Source organism: Pelmatolapia mariae, linkage group LG14 (assembly GCF_036321145.2).
Source record: "Pelmatolapia mariae isolate MD_Pm_ZW linkage group LG14, Pm_UMD_F_2, whole genome shotgun sequence".
Classification (NCBI taxonomy): domain Eukaryota; kingdom Metazoa; phylum Chordata; class Actinopteri; order Cichliformes; family Cichlidae; genus Pelmatolapia; species Pelmatolapia mariae.
Genome location: NC_086239.1, coordinates 11293809 through 11316658, shown reverse-complemented (window position 1 = coordinate 11316658; position 22850 = coordinate 11293809). Strand labels below are relative to the sequence as shown.

The window sequence follows — 22850 nt, the reverse complement described above, 5'->3', positions numbered from 1 at the left end:
TGGCCATTTGATGTGAGTGTTTTCCTTTTTTGCAACCTGTTGCCTCTCTCGAAAGTTTTCTTCTTGTACGGTGTGTTACAAAGCAAGCCTGTGAACTTATGAACCTGTGCACCTAGGCTTAAAAGTCCTGACATCAAAATTAGTCTTATGATAGTTTCCACATACAGCCGTTTGTGTCTGACAGGAGGAATTAGCCCATCGCTGAACCATACAGGAATGGTCATCGCACAACCGGTCTCATTACTGCCTCACATTTCTTCAACAGTGTGTGTGTTTGCACGCCTGTGTGTGGTTTGCATGCCGTGAGGATTAACCTAGTACTTCAGCTGATGCTGATTGGAATGACGTTCAACACCGGCCTTTAACAAGAAGGAGAGTTTGTGTGTGTGAGAGTTGGTGAGACAGAAGGAACGAGGACACAGTGATTATAATTTAATATCAACATGTCTGTGACTGTTTTCCCTCTCTGCTCAGGATGCCTCCTTTTATCTCTTTCATTTCATGTCTGTCACACACAATAAAGGCCAAGTAGACTGACTGTACTACTGTACCTGGCACCGGTCCATTTGGCAGGATAGGTTGCAGGTGGCCGTAAATGGGTTAGTTAGACCAGGGCACAGACAGCCTGGGACATTAAAAAAATCTCTCTCTCACACTCACTTCATAATGTTGGTGTTTCATCATGTTGCTTTTTTTCCCTCCCTTTTTACATATGCAGCATAATTAATGTACACAAGCTCCTCTCTCATTCCTCTTTGACCCTTATAAATATGCACCAAGGAGTGCTGGATTAGGGTCGAGTGTCCTTTTCTAAAGCTCAGCGTGTGTGTTTGGGTGTGAGCGGACGCTTGCATGCTCGAGTGTTTGTGTCTTAAATCCGGGCGGAGCAGAACGCGGCCCGCTGTAAGCCCAGGCATGTGTGATTTGTGTGATTGGGTTTAGACGGCGTTGGTCGGTGGCGACGTCTTGGGGGTCCAGATGACCGGATGCTCCACGGGCAACGCACGCTGTCCTTCTAACGATATCAAGGTAAGACTACTCTGCCTGGACTCCTCACCAGCAGGTTCATCATATGCGATTTACTGTAATCAGTCCTCAGCTGTAAATTCATATCCAGCGAGTGTGTGAGATCTTTACATATGCCTGGTGCATGTGTGTAAATGTTCAGCAACACCAGGAGGGATTTAGGAGATGAGAGGTGTTTTTTGTATTTTTATGTAAGCGTTGGATGGGAGTAGTTTAATTTCCTTTCGGGGCCTCTGATATCCTCATCTCTGTTATTAATCTCTTTTATGTGGATTTGTACTTTTCGAAGCTGCCAGATTTGTGACAAACTTTCAGTTTTTGGATTAATGAATATGGAAGTAATTATCGGTAATGGGTTCATATTTCAACGAAAAGTGCGATGCACGCCAAATCAAAGCTTCTCGATGATTTTTAGCACCTCTTGCGTTCTTCTCTATTTTATGCTCTCAATCTTCGTGGCAGATGTTTTGTAATACAGAATAAAGAATGATGTGACTGTAACCTCTCTGATGGTAATGTGTGGCGTTGCTCAACAGGTCAGCTCTAGCTGTTCCCTCGAGGACATTAAGCTGCTCAGTTTTGAGAAAGTCCCCAAATAATTAACACAAACATCAACTGCCCACAGATTATAACTCTGCCAAGTTTTAGTTGAATCTCACTGTTGTGGTTTCAAGGGAAATAGGAATAAGTGCTTGCAGATAGTTGGGTTTCAACATCCTTTCATAGCAGTAAAGAATATCTAGGGTGGATAGCCTTTAGCCTAATAATCGCTAATCAAATAAGTAATGAGGCGGTCATTTTTTTTTTTCAGCCTTCCTGGAAAATATCTGCAACATCTCAAAGATGCTGTGTTCAATGTCACCAGGACATTTCTAATGAGAGTCAAATTATGAACTGAACTTCATTTATTTTAACCCATTGCTAGCATTTACGCCCCAGGCTGTTTCAGACTGTATTTTCGTGTTTATTTTAATAGTATAACTTCATAATGCTTGTAGCAGAATTTGCTGTTATTACCTAGCTGGTAATCTGTCCTTGGACACCTGTAGGACTGCCTTTAGTTTTAGTGGCTGTGCCACCGTCCCAACAAGAGCTTATGTCACCACTTGAGGTTGAAGTAAGAGGTCAAGCTCCTAAGTTGTGCTGGCAAAGTGTTTATTTGGCAGGAAGTGTTGGCCGTCTAGCAGTCAATAGAGCCTTTGTTTCCTAGTGACAACATTTATCTTTGTCTTATAAACCTGATATTATTATTTATTATCTTACTTCATTTGTGAAACTAAATCACACTGAAGACTCAGTTAGGAAAGTGTGAGGAAGCGACAGAGTTTGTAACCTGTGTCCCAGCTGGAATTTAACCTGTGGCATTGTGACTACAGGCTGTGATGCACCATTCCAAGGGCTGCTTTTGTACTTTTCACCTTTATATTATTTTCTTTAAACACAGTTCTTTAAAGCACACAAAAAAACCCTTACACATTTAAAGTTTAGACATGGGTCATAGCATTTGAAAGCCTCTGTGAGTCACTGTAAGACATTGTTTCCATTGATGTATCAATATCATTAAATTCCTGCATTAATGGATGCTTTTGGCACAGCTGACTAAAAGTATAGTTGATGTCTTGACAGGGTGTACAGAATAATTAGGCAATATCTTATAAAGAAAATAAAACTGAATGTGCACATGGCACCTGATCATATTCAGCACTTTTTCATAAGTTATTGTCAGCAAGCACTTCGTTTTCATCGTAGCACAGCAACAAGTATTTAGATGGACTGTTATTGGCCAAAATTTAGGTTGAGCAGTCTGACTACATTTCTGTGTTTTGAAACTTGTATTAGAGCTTATGAGGAGGGTTAGGAGTATTAGGTTAAAAGCACATATATGTATAATCACTCTGTGATTTCAAGAGAGAGCACAATAATAAGGTTATGATTTTCTTATGAAAATGTGTCTGCTGTTGAAAAGCTGCAGGTCTGTCCGTTTTTATATTTGAAGAGGTGTCACTGAAGGGCTAAATCCAAATTTCTCACTCGCTGTACCAGTGTTCATTGTGCTTGTGTCTGACGTATTCTGCTTAATGCGTAATCTCTCGGCTCCTAGATTACCACTTGTTACTTTATTGGATGACTTGGATTGCGATTTCCAAATTAAACTCAAACAAAGAGGAGGTCAGAGGTACAGACCAGGATAGAAAATGTGTTGATGCAGCCAAAAAGCAGACAAATCAAGCCAGGGGGTTGTGAATTAAACTGGTTTCTTTGTTTTGTAATAATAAGAAGAAGTACAACAAAAATGAAAGCAAAACCCAGTCACCCCTATAAACACTGAAACCTTAAAGGAAGTAAAGCCACTTAATTTGTGTTTGCACACCTGCTTATCAGGTCGCACATCAATCTGAAAAATAAAAAAACTTGTTTTTCTCCTGGGAGTATTATTACAAAAGGTCCCACATTCTAGTTAAATTGTTTGTGCAGCACTGAATGGTTTTTGCCTCCCATTCCTGCCTGCACTGTTTATTTTTCAGTTAGCCAGGACTAAAGTTGGTGTGATGTCAGGAACCTATGAGAAACTATGGCCTACAGAGCCTAAAAAAATGTCAGAGAAACGGTACAAACAAAAGGCCTTCATTAAGATTCATGAATTATTTTTTAGTGTTTTTGTCTCTTATTCAATGGGAAAATAATGTTGAAAAAGCAAATTTCTTCAAAGCCCAAATGATACGTTTCTCTGACATTTTCTTTCTCATCTTTTTGTCTTATCTTTTTTATTTTTACAAACTCAAACTATTCTTTTTGGTTAAGTCAACACCAAATCAAAAGTATAATTTCACAGGACTTTCCCCCCTTTCTTTCTGTGCTATCGTCTACTTTTACCCTTTATTACTGCAACATCTTCTGTCAGGAAGTAACAGGCTTTGTTATGCGTATTAATACTGAGCTGTGCTATGTTATTTTCATTATGTACAGCAATCAAATTGTGTTTTATTTGCCTTCATGTCAAATCTGCAAAACTGTGACACCATGTGTTCAGTGGGTTTCTGGGTTGATGCAAGACAAATTTTACGAATAACTGTCCTAAATATAATATTTATTTTAACCCGTGTCTCTCAACTTACTTAGATTATTTTGAAAGATCTTTTATTGTGCCAAATATACTACGAAGAGATAATGCTTAAAATATGCACTATAACTGACAGATGGATAATATACATCAATATTTAAGCTAGGTTGATATACAGCAGGATATTGGCTTCTCACAAATCAGTGAGTAGCACATTTGTCTTAAGTTCTAATCTACTGTCCGGCTTTATCCGCCTGTTGCTGTGTGGGTTCTCTTCACAGTCCAAAGACATGCACATTAGGTTGATTGGTGACTCTAAATTGGCCATGTGTGGATGGCTGTCTGTCTGTGATAGACTGGTGACCTGTCCGGGATGCTTTCTGCCTTTTGTCCTATGATAGCTGGGATGGGCTCCAGCCCAACCTGATGTCAGCCAGATAGTGGCAGGAGTTCACAGTACAAAAATATAGTCAAAGGTAATTTTGTCTTCACCTAGCTATTCATTTCTAATAAATTAAGTTAGTCAGAAAAACTGGCTGTTGGGTCCAATCTGATTGTTCATTTCTGTCAGGTATGTTCCGTTCAGATTAAAAGCTGAACAAAAAGAAGGTTGGCTAATAGTGTTGACTGTGTTCTACAGGCTAGAGTCCAAAATCATTCAGGAAACCCCCTGAGAGTTGCCAAAGCATACTGCACATTATTTTTACTCAAACATTCCTGTCGTCTAAGGTCCAGACTATAGGCTGTTAGAAGCTGGCACAGAGCCCAAAAGCTTTGAGTTGTTTTAGAGTAAGAGATACACTGAGACCCTCTTTGGGATTCTTGGGGGGGAAAAAAACAAAACCTACTTATTAACTTACATATGGTTCACCGGGAGTGGAGACTTTGCATTATCATATAATTATTTATTTAACATTTAAATAACACATGACAGGTATTGCTTTGCCTCAGCTGTGTGAGTGCAGATATGGTTTATACAGCAATGGTGTGCGTGAGAAAGTGTTTGTGCATGCTTGTGCTTGTGTCTGTCTGCACTGCGTGTGAACAGTGGTGGTAATGTTTAACCAAGATGGGACTTTTAATGCATTTCTTACAATCCTGAGTTTTATTTTATTTAATATAAAAAATAAAAGCATATTGAAAAATTTGTTAAAGATAAATAAGTTCTCGGATGGTTTCATTCAAATAACAGAGAAACAACAAACTAAAATATTCATTATTTCTGACAATAACATAACTTTTTTTTTTTTTTTAAATTCTTTACTTAAGCATCTCATAAGCCCTCAGATTTATGTGCCCCCGTCCACCCACACACCACCCAGGCAGGCTGGAAATGCACTTACATGTTGACATAACAGTATTGCAGAGCCAATATTTTTTTTATTTTATATAAAAGATGTGTTACTGAACACCGGTTGTTATGGGGTCTGCCAGTTTCTGTTTCTCACAACCTAACTTGATATGTAAAGCAGCTTTAATGAGAGTATTTAATACTTTTGAACTGTTGCTCAAGTAAGCAAAAATGCTTAAGCTGCAGCAATAACCTGGGGGAGTATAGGTACAGAGAACACAGTTGGACTACCACAGCCTTGCACCAAGTACAGTAAGCAAGATGATTCAGCTGCTCAGAGGCTCAGAGCAGCAAGCTGTGTTTAAGTGAAGCTTTTAATTCCAACGATTGCTAATGCACTTTAAACACACAGAAGTCAGCTTGTAAATGAATCAAATATAGCATTTGACAGAAAGACAGTATCTTGCAAAATGTATTTGAGATCAACTGTGCAGTCAAATTGTTTGGGAAACTTGTATGTATGCAACCGGGGTCAGAGCAGCAAAGACTGCATTTCTGCAGAGCAGGTGCACGTTAGAAACTTTAGTAAAAAACTAGAAGACATTTTAGATTGACAAAATCTAAAAGTAAAACTGGAAAGAGGGGGAGTAAAAGCACTGCAGCACAGCAGTGCTTTACCAGTGTAGTATGTTGGTGGTGTGTGTGTGTGTGTGTGTGTGTGTGTGTGTGTGTGTGTGTGTGTGTGTGTGTGTGTGTGTGTGTGTGTGTGTGTGTGTGTGTGTGTGTGTGTGTGTGTGTGTGTGTGCAGGTAAGACGTACCCTGACACAGAGCCCCACAATGCCAGAAGAACTACTCGAGGGTAGGACTTCCCCTGTCTGCACTGTGTGGCTGTGTTTGTGCTTTAATGACAGTTCTGCCATGACCATACCATGTTGGATCTGTGCTCCAGTTCATCATTTCTGTTTGTACTATCAGTGTATCAAAGCAAAAACTTGATACTGTGATGTGCAGGTCTGTGCTCGTCTAATGATTCTTTATTATCTTCTGTCTGATTGCATGCATCCATGCATCCATCTGTGCATACATCTGCACGGCTGTGCTTCTCTGAACCAGGCATGTGTGGAAGTGTGTGTGTGTGTGTGTGTGTGGAAGTGTGGTTGGGTGAGTGAGAGAGAGGGACAACAAGGGAGGGAGAGAGAAAGAGAGAGAGAAAAATGAGAGAGGTTTGAGAGCTCAATGGGCAAACACGGTGTCCTGATGTGCTAGGGCACGCTGTTTCTCTGGCAAGTTTTTGCCATTCCACGGGATTCTTTAAGTTTTGGGTAGAAGTTCTTGCTGCCGCTCTTCACATACGATTGAAGCGCCACATGTTCTTCTTGACCTCTTCTGTTGTCTCTAAAGGTAACGTATGCATGCGGGTTGAGTACAACCTATAACTTTAGATTTTTGGTTTGATTTGTAGTGCTTTTACTTCAAAAGTTAGTAAGATTGCTGCAGAGAGTGTTTTTGTTTTTAATTTGGGTTGTTTTATAATGTCTCATTAGTATTTTTCTCACATCTCGTATTCTTTCAGTCTATCGTTGCTGAAATCTTGACGTTGTCATCTTATCGTCTCTTTCTTTATTAAAAATGACTTTGTGAAACGGCAAGAGATTAAATAATTTCCTGTTGAGATCAGTGAATTTAAAGTTTGCACCACTGTATCAGTCTGTAGTGTAGTGTATTTTTCATTATTATTTGTTTTTTTGGGGGGTGGGGGGGGTTCCCTGGTGATGAAGTTTGTCTGCACATAGAGTCCAGAAAATAGCATTATATTGAGACCTTTCCCATTGTTTTTCTTCACTTATTGTGAGATTGTGTGACAGCTCATAAATTTTGTTGTCTTTATGAGGTAAGTGTAGCTGAGGAGATTTTTTATTTTTTTTTGTCTCATTTTATTCTCACGTCTTTGATGTCATCGTAGGTCAAAAACAGATTTTCCATCGCGTTTTTTAAAATCGAGGAACACGCAATACTTCTTTCATACTGGTGAGGATTCACATGGAAGTTATTGTGATGAAGAAATTTGGGGGGTTTTTGCTAGAAATTAAAAGTGTGGTTTGCAAGAGGAGAAGAAAAAAGTTTGAGTGGAGTGGAAGCGATCCATTGTTTCTTTTTGTGCTCAAGTCCATGTAGTTGACGGCGTCCTTTGTTGTGTGGTAGTCAGATGTCGGTGAGGAATGAATGTCGTGCCGTGTACAACTGCTGGACACTCGTTGTTCATTAAGGTAATGGCATTCCATGTAAATTGTGTCTTCCCACATTTTACAGTTCATTACTAATTGGGCTAACACTATAAACAAACTAATCCACTTTTGAACAGATGTCATAGTTTGACCCATCGCTCATGCGAAAGCATCTTGGATTATTAGAATCGGAATTTAATTTCTATTGCAAAACAAAAAAAAGAACAAAAAAAACCCCAGCTTTAGGAGATGTGAACTTTATGATGTGGTTTTAGATGAATTTATAGAACTGTTTGCACCTTGAGCTTGAAATACATGTTTAGTTTTATTTGCCTGAATTCGGTTTTGCATGGGTAAATTAAAAAAAATAGAATTTGCATTAGAAAAAAGATAAATAGTTGGTTCTCATGCTGCGCAAGTCTTGTTTTTCAGCTTAACCTTTATTTTCTTGTAAAACTGCTAAACATATTTCAGCGCCACAGCAACCAAAGAACAACCTGTTGAGCTTAGAGTATCTGACTGATGTTGAATCTTTGCCCAGTGTTTATTGTCGCTATGAAAATTAGAGAGCATCTTTTCTAGCGCATGTCCACAGATGCTCTTTTGTTTTCCTTTTTTTTTCTTCCCCCTTTTTTATGTGCATTTCCTGCCTTCAAACGTGCTGCTGGCGCTGGTATTTAGATTCTCTAATTTCTTCCCAGTTTACTTTGGTCAGATAAGCATCAAAACAAGTTATGCAACTGATAGCGTAAAATGAGAAACAGAAGTAGAAGTCTCCAGTAAGTGAATCGACATGTCGCAGCAGAATCCCCTCAATTTCCTCTGTTCTTAGGATTTATCCTCTTATTCATTATCATGTAAGACAAAACTCTGTCCTGTTTTGTTTTGGAGGTTTTTTTACAGCCATTTTCGTTTTCATTGTCTCATCCAGAAAAAGCAAACTGCCCTGAGGACTGCTCTGTTTTTATTTAGGTTTACTGCAAAGTAATTAAAAAAAGATCAGCTCTTATCCTGTGATTTACCCGTGTGTTTCCCCTCTGTGTGTTGCAGTTTGCACCATCACTGTGGGCCTCAGAGGACGAGCTGTTTGTGGAATAGATCCAAGATTCTTGTAACTTTTCTGCTAGCCACATCCTGTTCAAACACATCTCTCTCCTCTCGTATACCCTCCTCTGTCTGTCCTGCAGCCCGCTCTTATTCCCTCTTGCTCAACAGACCCTTACACATTTCAGTCCTCTCCCCACATACACCCCCCCTCAATCTGGCCCCTTTCTCTTCTTTTAGCTTTCATTTCCCGTTCCTTATCTCCTTTACCTGCATGAGAAGGACAGTCTTCCCCAGTCTTGTCCCAAACTCTCACTACACCCCTCTCCTAAAGCTTCTTTTCCACTAATGGGCACCATATCAGACAGCAGCACCACATTCCCTTCATTGTCACTGAGAACCTCTCTCCACCCCTAACTACCTTGCCAACACGAACATCAACACAATCCAATGGAGACAAAAGATATGATGATGACGAGCATGCTGACAATGGACAAAGGGGAGAATGAGGGAGAGAGGGACAAGGAGGGAGAGGACATGGGGGGAGAAGATGATGGGACACAGCGTGAAAATGGCAGACTTATGCTTGCTGATGGGCTTGCAGACAGAGGTCCCAAGAGCATGACATCTGGCTCTGGCCAGCAGGTGTCCAATGGCTTCACAACATCCACCCCTCAGAGCCCCAGGGAGGGCCCAGGAACTGCAGCTTGCGCTGCGGGTACAGCCTCAGGACCCGGAGGCGGTACTGGATCCTCAGCACCTCTGGGAGGCCTAAGGACTCTGATGGTCCAGCAAACAAGCTTGGACAGACCCAGAGAAACCTGGAGCAAGAAGATGGACTTCCTTCTGTCTGTGATTGGCTACGCCGTGGACCTGGGAAATGTCTGGCGCTTCCCATACATCTGCTACCAAAACGGAGGAGGTGAGGAAGCAAAACATGTTTGGAGGGGAGAAACGTGTCAAAGGGGGGAGAATGAGACATAAAGTGTGGTGGAATGGAGAGAGAGACGACACGTCAGATCCCATGCTAAAGCAAACAGGATTTGAAGGATTAGACAGAAGAAAAGGCTCTTTCATACTCACTGCTGTGTATTCTGTAATTCACATTATGTGTTTTATATGTAACAGCTGAAGTCGGTCGACTGCTCTCGAGCTTTGCCGTTATTAAAGACCGAGTTAGATTAGGATGATTTGTGGTACTTCCCAATAAATGCTTTAATAGCTTACAAGGAGTGCCCCAATTAACAAAGTTGTGTATGGATGAATGCTTTGATGTAGCTTATTTCTTGCGCAATCGGAGGTACAAAAAGGTATGTCTTCACAAAGTCCACGCTTGCGTCTGCCCTGCTCTTTCACTAGCCGATCCTCACCTAGCGGCAAACACAACCTCTCTTTTTATTGAATTTGCAATAATAAAGCCTTTGCAATTTCCTGTGTTCTGTGTGTGAGTGTGTGTGCCTCACAGAGCGAGGTAGAGATGAAGACTGGGGACACACTTGATAGAGGCAACAGTATTAATTGTGTTTTTTTCAGTGTCTTTCTCCTTGCTTAATAACCTGTCTCGCAGGCAGCTGCTCAATCAGCCCTTATCTTTGCTTTCATGTCACAAAGAGGCACAAGCACCGTCCCGTCCACACACACAAATGCAACACGTGCACATGGAAATAAGTTTACAATCAGATAGCAAGAAGGAGAGAGCGATGTGTTATCAAACACACCGCAAAAGCCGAAGATTCGGAGATCTGGCTGCCGTCCTGATGTTCTTCTGCTCATCTGTGTTAGGCCTTTAATTTTATTACTTTCATATTTTAGAACAAAGCCAACATCAACGTCGAGATCCTTTATGATAGGATTTGAGCAAAAATAACTCCACAAAACATAATAAATACAGCAGTGTTGTTTTTGAATAGATTGAGGTATATAAATAATAAGCTTTGGCACCTTTTAGGATTTTTACAGTGTTCTTAAATGGTGTGTGAAAGAGCTCAGTTTCTCTTGAGTGCAGTTGGCTTCTTACTGTTTTCCCACAACATGTGTTCATTGTCACGCATTTATTCTCCCTCCCAAATTTCTCCAACGTCTCTGTCCAGGTGCCTTTTTGCTGCCCTACCTGTTGATGGCAGTGTTCGGAGGGGTGCCTCTGTTTTACATGGAGCTAGCTCTCGGCCAGTTTCATCGCAGTGGCTGCATCTCCATCTGGAAACACATCTGTCCCATCTTCAAAGGTAACAGGGAGGGGTGTACAGAGAGAGAGAGAATCGATTAGAGGGAGAAAGTCAAAAGAAACAGCTTGGACGAAATGTGGAAGAAGATAACTTTAGAGGGATGGGAAAGTTAGAGGTAGGAAAACAAAAAAAAAAAAAAGACGAAGAAGGAGTTTCAAATCATCCAAGTCCAAGAGACAGCTCATTTAACCTCCCTGCCCCCCCACCCTTGAAGAGCATCCCTAGTTTCCTGTACCTCTAGTGAGATGTTCTGACTCTCTGTTATGGAAATTGTCACATTTTCATGCCAAATGCCAGATGCTCAGAAATTTGATAGTATGTAAATTGTCGTTGTTTGGAAATGTCACACACTCACCCAAAGGGAACCTGAATTAGCTTGAAAAAATAACCCACTGATGTCTGTGAGTGATGTAGGCAGTGAGTGATCTGGTGTCACTTATGTATTTATTTGCTTCAACTCACCCAGGGATAGGCTTTGCCATCTGTATCATAGCCCTCTACGTAGCCTTCTACTACAACACCATCATGGCCTGGGCCTTGTACTACCTACTGTCATCATTCCGGCCCACTTTGCCTTGGTCCACCTGCACCAACCCCTGGAATACAGCCAACTGTAACCGCTACATGTCCTCAGACCACAACGTGTCCTGGTCCAACTCCTCTACGTCCCCTGCCGAGGAGTTCTATACGTAAGTGCATGTAAGTCAGATGTAGTGGCATAGGGGGAGCTCTACGCAGGAGGGAGACGTCAGGTGAAGAAAGGGAGGATGACTTCAATTCCAGGGTTGGTTCTGGTGTGTGGGACAGATTCCCCACCATCATCCCCTAAAAATCCACTTCCCTTACTGGTGGTGAAAACAGTGCAAGGAGACTTCATTAGTATTTCGGAGCACGAATGACTGATTGGAGATTCTTTATGAGTGCATAAGTAATACAGAAGTATGAACTGCTCCTTTAGGAGCAGGTAAGAGAACAAGTTTTTGAAGTACTGGATTATGGGAAAATATAAAGTATCAGAGAAAAGTAATGCTTGGTATTAGCCAGTAATAAAATATAAGTCCTCCAAGAGTTAACCAGGTTTTAATGTGCTGTTTTTGCAGCGATTAAGTCGGGGTCTTTTGAAAAACAATGTCTCTGTTATTCTTGACTGTTCTGGGTCTGTGCAGTCAACGGGCTCAGTCTTATCAGCACTGCGTCCGACTGCTGAGACAGATTCAGGGTTGACGCAGAGTTGACTTTTCCTAACGTAGGTTTAAAAGTAACAGATTCCACAACTCAGTCTGGCGCCAGAATTTCCTGTTTTTTAGCACAATTCATGTCTCAGTTTTTTCATTTGAGCTCCTGGTGCTTAACCTGTGTCCACACACTGACCTTACAGTTTGTTTCTGATTCCTTTTTTTTTTTTAGCTTTTAACAAAAGTTGCGATAAAGTTTGTCTAAACCCTTTTGAATAGTAATAGTCTTGTCTTGCGTACTGATGGTTTTCTTTCTTTTCTCGCTAGTCCACTCATATCACATTTCCTTCTTTCCGTGCTCTTTCCTTTTCCTCTGCTTTCCTTAATGTTCCAACATTCCCTTGTCTCCAATCCCATATTGTTTTTGTGTTTTATCCATTACTTCTGCACAATATGCCCTTCCCTTCCTGCTTGCTCTCCTCCTCTTCCACTTCCTACACTTCTTCACCTCTACTCAGTTACTTTTTAGCTCCTGTCCTCTTGTCGATTCATCTGCATAAAATGTCTTCCTTGTCTCTCCTCTTTGCATTTCATTCAACCTCAACTTTCAACACAAACACCCTTTCTTGTTTTCTCCTTCCAGCCGGCAGGTGTTGCAGGTCCATCTCTCCCCAGGTCTGCACGAGTTGGGCTCTATCAGCTGGCAACTGGCTTTATGTCTGCTCTTCATCTTCACCATTGTTTACTTCAGCATCTGGAAAGGAGTCAAGACGTCTGGAAAGGTAGCTGAAGGGGTGCCTGCATGGCTGATGGGGGTGTCAGTTAGAGCAGATGGATGGATTGATGGATGGAGACATATGGACAGAGAAAAAACCAGCAGTTATCCTGTCCTCTCTTTACCCTCATTATATTCATCATCGAGTGTGGAAAAGTTGATTAGAAAGGAATGAATATCAGAACCTAGCTAAGGCAATATAGGACCATTTTTAGACATAAAGTTCGTGCCCTTATGTTCAGATAAAGGAGTAAAACAGACTGGTAGAAATAGATTTATACTGTAAATCCTACATTTTTATTTTTTATTTAACCTTTACTTAGACAGGTAGTCCCATTAAGACCCAATGTCTCGTTTACAAGAGAGGCCTGCTCCAGACAAACATGTTCAAATTGCAACAATAATATTTTAAAAAAGAAGCTAAATATGTCTAATGTGCACAGTCATATTAAAAGCAAGTCTGAAATCTGCAAGTGAAATCAATTGAGAAAGCTTCAAATCCTTCTGCAATGTATTCCATGAAGACGGGACAGAAAAGGAGAATGCCTTCTTCCCAAGCTCTGTACGAACTGATGGAACGGTGAATGTAATGATGTCCGGAGACCCCAGTCTAAACTGTTTACGTAACATGTACTCTGATAGGGCAGTAAACTAGAAATAGATTCATAGATAAAATGATACCAGTGAACATCCCTGCGTAAGACCAATGAGGACCAGTACAGTGGTGTTTTAAAGGTTTACAATAAGTCATAAATCTTAATGCTCCATGATAGACAGAATCCAAAAGATGAAGAGTGAGCAGAGGCATTCATATAAATTATGCCACCATAATCCAGGAAGGGTAAAAAAATGGCAGCAACAAGCCTTTTCCTTGCCATGAAAGAGAAACATGATCTGTTTCTGAAAAAGAACCTCAGTTTTTTTAATAGATGGTCAATGTGTGGCTTGAAGAAAAGATTTTCATCAATCACACTACCTAGGTATTTGTATGAGGCCACAGTTTCAATAGAAACTGTGGCCTCTTTCTGTTTGAGAACAGCATGACTTTGGTTTTTTCTGTGTTTAAGTCTGAGCTGACCCAGCTGAGAATGAATACTATCAAAAGCTAGGTGTAATTGAAAACCATGTCAATGGTATGAGCACAGCAATAAATAATTGTATCATCTGCATAAAAACGAACAGATGCATCTAGATTCTGTGCAACACAGTTGACATAAACAGAACCCTGCGGCACTCCATTAGTGACATTTAAAAAACTGCAAGAGAGGCCATTGAGCTGCACACACTGCTTACGGTCCAAAAGATAATTGGAGAACCAGTCAATTGCTCGGACTGAAAGGCCTATTTCCAGTAATCTCTGACCTAAAATGCCATGGTCAACAGTGTCAAAAGCCTTTGATAGATCAATAAAAAGAGCTGCACAGTAGTTCTTGGCTCAGCTATGATATTTGCTGCCACACGCAAGAAGAAGGAAGAAAGACTGTCAGGACCGGCCAATTTTTTGGTGCCGCGGCTCTTCAAAGCCTTACATACCTCTTCTACCATGAAAGGTGTAAAGAAAAGAGTGTTAGTAACCGATCTGCTAGCAGAGTTGTATGCAGGAGGTTTACCATCAGATACTGTGCTAAACAAAGAACAAGAAGCAACAAAGTGTTTGTTAAAAAGAAGCATTTCAGTTTTGTCTGACACAGGAATGAAGTCAATAATTAAGTGAAGAGGTAGCTGTGAGGAATGAGAGCTGGCAGGGAGAGGCTTCATAGTTTGCCAAAACCTCCTAGGGTCGTTTATACTGTCAGTGGTTAAAGTCAGAAAGTACGCTTCCTGATGGAGGCAGTAAACTGTAAACTGATTACGCAGCTGACAAAAACATAGCCAATCATCATCGGATCCGGATTTTCTCGCAGCTGCCCAGGCCTGGTTTCTCTCATGTAGGAGGCCAGCCAGTTCCGAATTGAACAAGGGCCTGACCTGGCAAAAAGGGGCATGTTTCTCCACAAAATAGATAAAACTCTCTTGGAAATATTTCCAAGCTAAATTGCCAATGTCAGTCATTGTAATACGACCCCAGTTAAAACTGAATAAATCGTGAAGAAAAGCTTGCTCACTGAAAAGCTTTGAATTTCTTTTTGTGATGATGTGGGGCTTGGAGCGTGAGATTTTGGTGTTTCTCACAGCACCAACTATGCAGTGATCACTCAGGTCATTGGCAAAAACTGCCAATGTGGAAAACTTCTGCGGCACATTGTATAAATAAAGGGTCTATAAGAGAAGGTTTATCTGGGGATTTGGGATTAAGGTGCATGGGGCTTTGAATAAATGGAGTTAGACTTAAAAACAAGCAGTGTGCCTTAAAATAAACAGAAACAGAAGAAAGCCAGCCCCAATTAAAATCACCTACCAAAATGATTTCATTTAAATTCAATTCAGATAAAAGTTGAACCAGAGAAGGTAACGTGCTGGGGTAAGCAGATGGAAGCCGATAGCAGCCAACAACTGTCATAGACTGATAGAACAGATTAATAGTTAAGGCCAAGATTTCAAATTGCTTAGGTGCCTTTTCTGGAACGGTCAACTGCCACGTCTTTATCCAGTATAGCTTTGGATAGCCAAGTCACAGAAACAACATTATATCAGCACCAGTTGAAGGGGCCCAGATTCTAATCATATCCATCTTAGGAACCACTCTATGCTGGTGTCTAATCTGCTGGTGTTTCACATACAGCCAGAAGCCCAGGGTTAGGTTGAAAACCAGATAATAACCATCTCCAGTACAGATGTTACACAGCCTATAACCACTAGTCGTGAGTCTAAGCGGTTTAGTTTGCTGCTAGCATGTCCTCCAGGACTTCATTCTAGGGCAAAACAGGGCCAGGTGCAAAGCCCCTGCAATGGCCAGGAAGGGTGACAGCTGCCCAAAGAGCATAGCATCAGATCCGATCAACAGGGGAGAACACTGAACATTGCCTGAAGTTGCAGGCCCCAGCGGCAACCAGCGGTCACTAGCGGTCTAGCGAGTCAAACCCCAGGGATCCTGGGCAGCAGCAGATGACCCGCTAGCTGCTGTCAGCTGTAGCTCGCTCGTCCGCTGCTGTCAGCAGTGTGTCTAATGCTGTCTAATACTATCTATTGTACAGTAACGTAGTCAGTGAACGCAGAGTGGACCACAGAAACACTTTTTTAAGCATATATAAAGGTTTATTAAAATTAGAGTAAAAACGGTTCTTTGCTTTCTGTATTAGGTAGTTTGGGTGACTGCTACCTTTCCCTATTTGGTCCTCCTGATCTTGCTCATCCGTGGGGCCACCCTGCCAGGGGCCTGGAGGGGTGTCGTCTTCTATCTCAAACCTGACTGGGAGAAGCTGCTTTCCACTACTGTGAGTCCGTTGGTTCAGTGTGACAAGGTCCATCATCAACATATGTAGCGAGCTCAGATCCTGCCCTCTTTCTCTTATTCCTGAATCATTTCTAAACGCGTGTCCTTCACTCCCATCATTATTTGTCATCACTTTACCTCTCACTCTCTCAAAGGTCTGGATTGATGCAGCAGCTCAGATCTTCTTCTCTCTGGGTCCGGGATTTGGCGTGCTCCTTGCCTTTGCCAGCTACAACCCGTTTCACAACAACTGCTACAAGTAAAAACTTTTGTTAATGAGTTCATAAATCAGTGACATCTGTTTGCTTAATGTCAAAATGCTACTCTGTGTTTACTGAAGTTCAGCAGAAATGTTTTATCTCTCAAATCCTTTATTTAACATATATGTCACCATGAATATTGACATATCTTTATTGATGAAATTACCAGAAGGTTAAATCCTTTGCGTAGGTGCTCTAACTTTGTCATCTTCCTGCTAAACACTTGTTTCCTCTGTCAGAGATGCGTTGGTCACCAGCTCAGTGAACTGTCTGACGAGCTTTCTGTCTGGCTTTGTCATCTTTACTGTGCTGGGCTACATGGCTGAGATGAGGCAACAGAATGTGGACGCTGTGGCAAAGGATGCAGGTCGGGCCCCGCACCAACACACTGCAAGAAATTCTTTATCCAAACTGAATTTTTTGGAAATTTATTCAGAATAAACGACTGAATCTCCGATGTTTGTTGGTGGAAGTTTGGATGGCATATAAATACCAGGTCTCACTTTTTTTCTCTAGGTCCCAGTCTGTTGTTCATCATTTATGCAGAAGCCATAGCAAACATGCCTGCTGCCACCTTCTTTGCCATCATCTTCTTCCTCATGATCATCATGTTGGGTCTGGATAGCACGGTTAGTTTGCCAATGACTGATTTTAGTGTTAAAGTCAGTCACCATTCTTTAAGGTTTGCTCCTCGCATTTAATTTTTAATCTAAAATATTCACTTGTTGCCTAACTCCCAGTTCTTGGGGACGTTTCATATTTGTCTTCTTATAAAGGGGAATGCCTCTTTTTCTTTGACTGTGATTTCACAGTTGTGCTCATTTCTCCTTTAAAGCATTTGGGCATTATTTGTCCTCTGTGTTCAATTTTGAATAACATTCAGCGAAAACAAAGTGATAGGAGTTTCATATCACTGTTGTGTGATGGTCTCGTCTCCATAAACCTTTGTTTATCTGCTCGGAGGCAGCCAGGTGGAGAGATCCGTAAGCTCTTATCACGAGCTGATAATCACTGTAGAACCTTCAATGGGGATGCTATGCTGTTTGATTTTATGACTGAGGATATTACTGCAAAATATGTCGGTGTACATGACCTCGTGTTGGAGCAGTTCAACACCAAGTCCAGAAGCAAAGCTGTGTATCTTTGCAGCTTTTGCAAGATGAGAGAAACAGTGAATGATTAGCACATAACACAGATGTGAAATTTTCACATACATGACATATAGCTGCCCTAACCTTCTTTTCCTTCTGCCCCATCTTAGTAAGTAAGTTTATTTATATAGTGCTTTTTAAGATAAAACCTGTCAGAATATGCTTTACAAAGGTATTAAAAACATGGTCAAATAAACACACCTGACTTCATTTTCCTCATCTTGATGTTTTTCTTCTATTTTGCTATCTTTTTGACCCCAGTTTGCAGGCTTGGAAGGAGTAATCACAGCTATGCTAGATGAGTTCCCTCATTTGCTGGTTAAGAGACGAGAGTGGTTCGTCTTTGGCCTCGTGTGTGTGTGTTACCTTGGAGCTCTCTCTACACTTACATATGTAAGTATATTTGGGAATAATCGCATTACTGTCAAAAGAGAATGCCTTCCTGTTGTCCGGGGACAACAGGAAGGCACCTGGATGGAGACGAGACGATGTTCTTTTTAAACTATGTTAAAAGTCATTGTGGTTTTGGTTTCTGCCTGGCAACAGAAAGGGGGGGGGCTGTACTGTTTCACCCCTATAAATATTGGGTTCTGACTATTGTAAGGGAGTTCAACACTGAATCTGTACAGTGTTGGCTCCACGCTGCGTGTATTCATTAAAATGCCGTCTAATTGCACCCGGCCGGATCAGTGGTCATTATTTTGGTCTACCTCCTCAATTCCTGAACCCAACATTACCAACAAAAGATTTAAAGCTTAAAAATTTCATTATTCAGTCTCCATAATTTCCCAAATTCACTCAGTATATATCATAAGATTATAAAAACTTGCTCACACTGGTAAAATAAGCTTGAATTTTGCTGCTCTGTTTTTATGCAGCGTATTGTGTCGCAGTTACCAATCTGCTGAAAATCAGATTAGAGCAGCCTCAGTAATCCATGTATCTCCAGCCCTCATTAAAGTAAGACAGTGACCACCACAGATTTCTGCTCAATTAAACACTCATTGTCTTAGGCTTGGCAGATGAACACTGTTTCACAAGTTGTATAAGTCATTCATAGAAAACGTTTCAGAAATAACTCTCCTCCTGTTCGTCCGTGTCGTGTCTCAGGGAGGAGCGTTCGTAGTGAAGCTGTTTGAGGAGTACGCTACGGGCCCTGCAGTCATCACTGTGGTGCTGCTGGAAGTCATTGCAGTGTCCTGGTTCTACGGTGAGTGGTGATTTTTGTGGCGATGGTGGAAATTTGTGACTTTAATGAGAATCACAGCGTGAATAAGTGATTAAAATACAGTGTAAAGTGTAGTTCTGAGCTTTATTTGTGGCACAGCTGCCTTGTCAGTTCACATAGAAGAAATGAGACAAATGTTCGCTCTTGATATTTGGCTCTGAGGTGTATCCGTGTGTCTGTGTGCGTTCTGCAGGCACCAACCGTTTCTGTAATGACGTGCAGGTCATGCTTGGTTTTTACCCGGGTTGTTTCTGGAGGGTCTGCTGGGTGGCCATCTGCCCCTGCTTTCTGCTGGTCAGTGTCATGCACAGCATTTGCACACTTACACTAAGTTGTATTAGTTGCTGGAATTAGCAGTTTGAAGAGTAAGCCCTTGCAGGTAAAATAGTTTTAGCAGCTGTCATTTGCTTTTTAGCTGACATGACAGGTAGTCAGATTTACTGTGATATTTCATTCTTTCATTATGTCTGATCTCTGATTTGTTCCCTTTCTCAGTTCATCATCATCAGCTTCTTGGCCTTCCCTCCAGAGGTCAGGTTGTTTGAGTACCAATACCCACCATGGACCACTGTCCTGGGCTACTGCATCGGGGTGTCGTCATTCATCTGTGTGCCCTCTTACATGGTCTACCACCTGCTCAATGCTAAGGGCACATTCAAACAGGTGCAGAATTTCTGAATTCTCTCCTAACTCTGTTTTTCTCCATCTATCCCGTCTCCTCTCCTGACCAACTGATATTTCTGGAACAACAAAGGATTGCTTCTGGCCCTTTTCTTTTCCATGTGCTGCCAGGTTTTACTCTCTCCTGTGAACACATGACTGGAGATCAAAGGAACAAGGTGGAGGCACGGGCCAGAGATTAGCAAGAAAAAAAGCAAATAGAATAGGCGACCAAACACGCGCGCGCACACACCCTGCAGCGGATGTGTAGCCTGTCACGTTGCTGTAACTGAAAGGTGACCGGACACGGTCCGTCAGCAGCGCTGCAGCATCAAAAAACAAATCAGTCAACAAATTGTGTTCACCAGACACATACCAGGTGTTTTGCATAACACCTTGTAATGCACATTATGCATTGTGAATGCAGAGCGAATGCAAAAGTCTGCATCGTTATCGTCATCACTGATATTAAAATCTTGTTAAACCCTGTGTGAGGGGTTGACAGAAGGGAGGAGGACATCAAAGAGGCCGCTAGACAGACCTTCTGTGCCTGTCGCCCTTTATTGACTCTGCTGCCAGAGTGCACAATGACACCGACACAGATCGACAGTCACAAGTCATGTTTTTGTGTACATGTGAACGGAGATGGCGAGCGTGTAAGTGAAACGTGACAAAACAGGTGGCTGTGTTTTATCAGTAATCGAAGGTGTTTTGTGTTCTTCTACATTATTTCAGAACAAAACAATATGACAAATATGCTCTTTTTAAGATCTTAATTCAAGCAGTGTATATTTTACCAATAGATACTTCTTGATGTTTTTTTGGCAGGGTAACTAATAATGATACCATTGTCACTACTAAAACTGCTCTGCTTACTCTGTATGTCACTATGATTTACTCTTTTTTCTGTCTTTTTTTCCTTCTTTATCTCTTTTTTACTCTTTATCCACAGCGTCTGTTAAAAAGCATCACTCCAGTGCCCGGCGGTGACAGCCACAGGGATTTTATTGTCACAAATGCAGTCTGACCAAACCCTGACCAAAAGAAAGGTGCAACTCTACCTACCTGGAGTGCCCTCTTCTGGACATACTGCAAAACTACAGGACAAGGGGGCTACCTTTCACCGTCTTTGCCTCTTTTCGTGCATCTCCTACACTCGTTCCAACCAAGATGTAGAAATTTAAATGGAGTTAGATGAAGCCAGGCGTTAGTTGATATGTCTAGCTTGGTTCAGATCGGATCCTCGTGCTGTTTTTTTTTCCTCAGTTTTGCAGAATCTCTGTGGTCACCTTCTCATTTCTGTCCCACCTAAAAGGGGTCACCAGAGTCACTCAGTGACCAGGTTTTTCTTCAGGTCACCCAGCTCTAACAGTAATTTTATATAATAAGTGATAAGTATGACACAATTTCTTTAATGTAGACAGTAAAACATGTACCCAAACAGGAGATACTGTACAATGAACTCAGTCAGCGAAGGCCAGATAAATACATTACAGTCCACTTTGCTCTGACTGTTAATGGTTGTATTTTTATTTAATGCTGTTAAGTTATGCATTCTAATATGTAGCAAAATTCAGGTATCTTTTACATCTGTTACTGAAGCCAAATATATGATATCTGTTCTGTTCTTGTTTCTAAAGCCGTTTCAATATTGTTGTGGTTTTGTTGTGTTGACTGTCAGCCTGTGTTTATTTGGTGGCATCTTGGAGGAAGGACAGATCTGCAATGAGGTTCCTACACTGTGAAACACTGTCTGGTAGTAGTATGAATTTGTACGTTTGTGACTGTGTGTGGTCATGTAAAAGAGAGACTGTTATAATAACCAGTGGAAAGTAACCACTTGTATTCATTCTTGTAACTGCAATATAACACAAGTTTATTTTACAATGTAGCAGTGCTGTCGTTGCATCTTTCACCACACATTACCAGACTCAGTGCCGATGGTCTTTGTTTAATTACACTCATGCTCTGCGCTCTGCCGTCATACTGCGTAACTGTCAGTAAGAGAAGCCAAATATGGATCAGAGCTAATACCATTACCAGTATCACAGTCTGAAAGTCAGCGTTACTGCGATTTACTTTCTACCAAAAAATCTGTCTGCCTGTGTGTGTATGCGTGTATGTATGCTCCAGAGAGTATCTGTGTGTATGTAGGAGCAGGAGTTAAAAATATGGCGAGTACTGTACATGTACATGTGTATTTACTAGTCAGTCTGGTATTAATGTAATCCTGTGAATGCCTGTCTCCTCCTCATTCTCCCGTTGACGTGCGAATGTGTGCGCGTGTGTATGTGTGTGCGCACGTGTGTGTGTACACCTCAGGTAGTATGTTGTACGGGTTAGAGGTGTTCAGCCCCTTTATGTGTGCATGCAGTGGTGTGTATGTGTCCTGTGCTACAAATGTGTGTGTGCGTGTGGGTGGGTGTCTGTGACGTGCTCCTGTTGTCTTGTTAAATGCCAAAACATCTTATGAAGAAATTAAACTCCCTCTTGCCTCGCTCTCTCGTACCTCTCAAGCTTATCTGCGATCCTTGTATGTCAATAAAAGACTATTGAGACTACAACTGTATAGAATAAAGATATATATATATATATAAAAATATATATATACAAATAAATATATGGGAAATAACAGATAATAAAGTTATATGGAATTAAACAATGAACTCTGTCATCTTATCTGTAAGTTTTTGTGTTTGTCCATTCTTGTTCACAATTTGATGAATTCAAGCAATCAGGAAGTGCAGAGGGTTAGTAAGGAAGAGGCGAGGGCAACTATGAAGAGCAGAAAGGCAGAGGTATGGAGATGTCCAGGAGACTCAAAGTTGTTTTTTTCGGGGGACGGTATTTTCCTCAAAAAAAATTGTATGATTCACTATTTAAAATGTCTGAAATAAACAGTTTTATTTCGGTTACCTTTATAGCCACTGTCCATTTAAGACATTTTTCTTTTTATTTGCTGTCCCTCAAAAACAGAGGGTTTAAACACAATAGTGTGTAATGATCTTTCGTCCCAATAACTTAAATTTTTATCTGTATAACTTCATCTCTGCGGAGGAAATTTGGTCCGGTCTTCTTCCTAGTGTTTCGTCAGCTGATTGAGGTTTGCGGGCATTTGTTTGTGCCCAGTTCTCTTTAGATCCTGACACACCATTTCAATAAAGTTCATGTCTGGACTTTGTGCCTTTGCAACACCTTGATAGTTTGGGATCAGATGGTTTCATATTTGTCTCTAAAATTTTTGTATACAGTGCCCAGCATAAATGAGTACACCCCCTTCAAAAAGTATGAATTTAATCAGTAGCTCAATGAACAAAAGAACAATTTCCAAAAATTTCACAAGGCTGAGTTTTAT

At 41.2% G+C, this 22850-nt stretch overlaps 1 protein-coding gene across 3 annotated transcripts; it reads left to right on the top strand.

Annotated features, from left to right (window-relative positions):
* Positions 1–544: 544 nt before the first annotated feature.
* Positions 545–22330, top strand: slc6a4a (solute carrier family 6 member 4a). Of its 3 annotated transcripts, none has more exons than XM_063493258.1 (14): positions 545–1029; positions 8655–9570; positions 10739–10873; positions 11340–11562; positions 12692–12830; positions 16063–16197; positions 16352–16455; positions 16696–16823; positions 16973–17085; positions 17869–18000; positions 18718–18817; positions 19029–19129; positions 19331–19498; positions 20448–22330. In XM_063493258.1, the coding sequence occupies exons 2-14, from the start codon at positions 9099–9101 to the stop codon at positions 20520–20522; spliced, it is 2025 nt and encodes a 674-aa protein (XP_063349328.1). In that variant the 5' UTR covers positions 545–1029; positions 8655–9098; the 3' UTR covers positions 20523–22330. The 3 variants fall into 3 exon arrangements, with proteins under 3 accessions (XP_063349328.1, XP_063349329.1, XP_063349330.1); XM_063493259.1 differs by lacking the exon at positions 545–1029 and adding an exon at positions 6622–6780; XM_063493260.1 differs by lacking the exon at positions 545–1029 and adding an exon at positions 7518–7646.
* The last annotated feature ends 520 nt before the right edge of the window (positions 22331–22850 follow it).

Coding starts and splice junctions, on each gene's coding strand:
- slc6a4a (XM_063493258.1), top strand. CDS start 9,099: ATGGAGACAAAAGATATGATGATGACGAGCATGCTGACAATGGACAAA. Junction 10,874..11,339: donor CATCTGTCCCATCTTCAAAG/GTAACAGGGAGG, acceptor CAACTCACCCAG/GGATAGGCTTTGCCATCTGT. Junction 18,818..19,028: donor TGCAGTGTCCTGGTTCTACG/GTGAGTGGTGAT, acceptor TGCGTTCTGCAG/GCACCAACCGTTTCTGTAAT.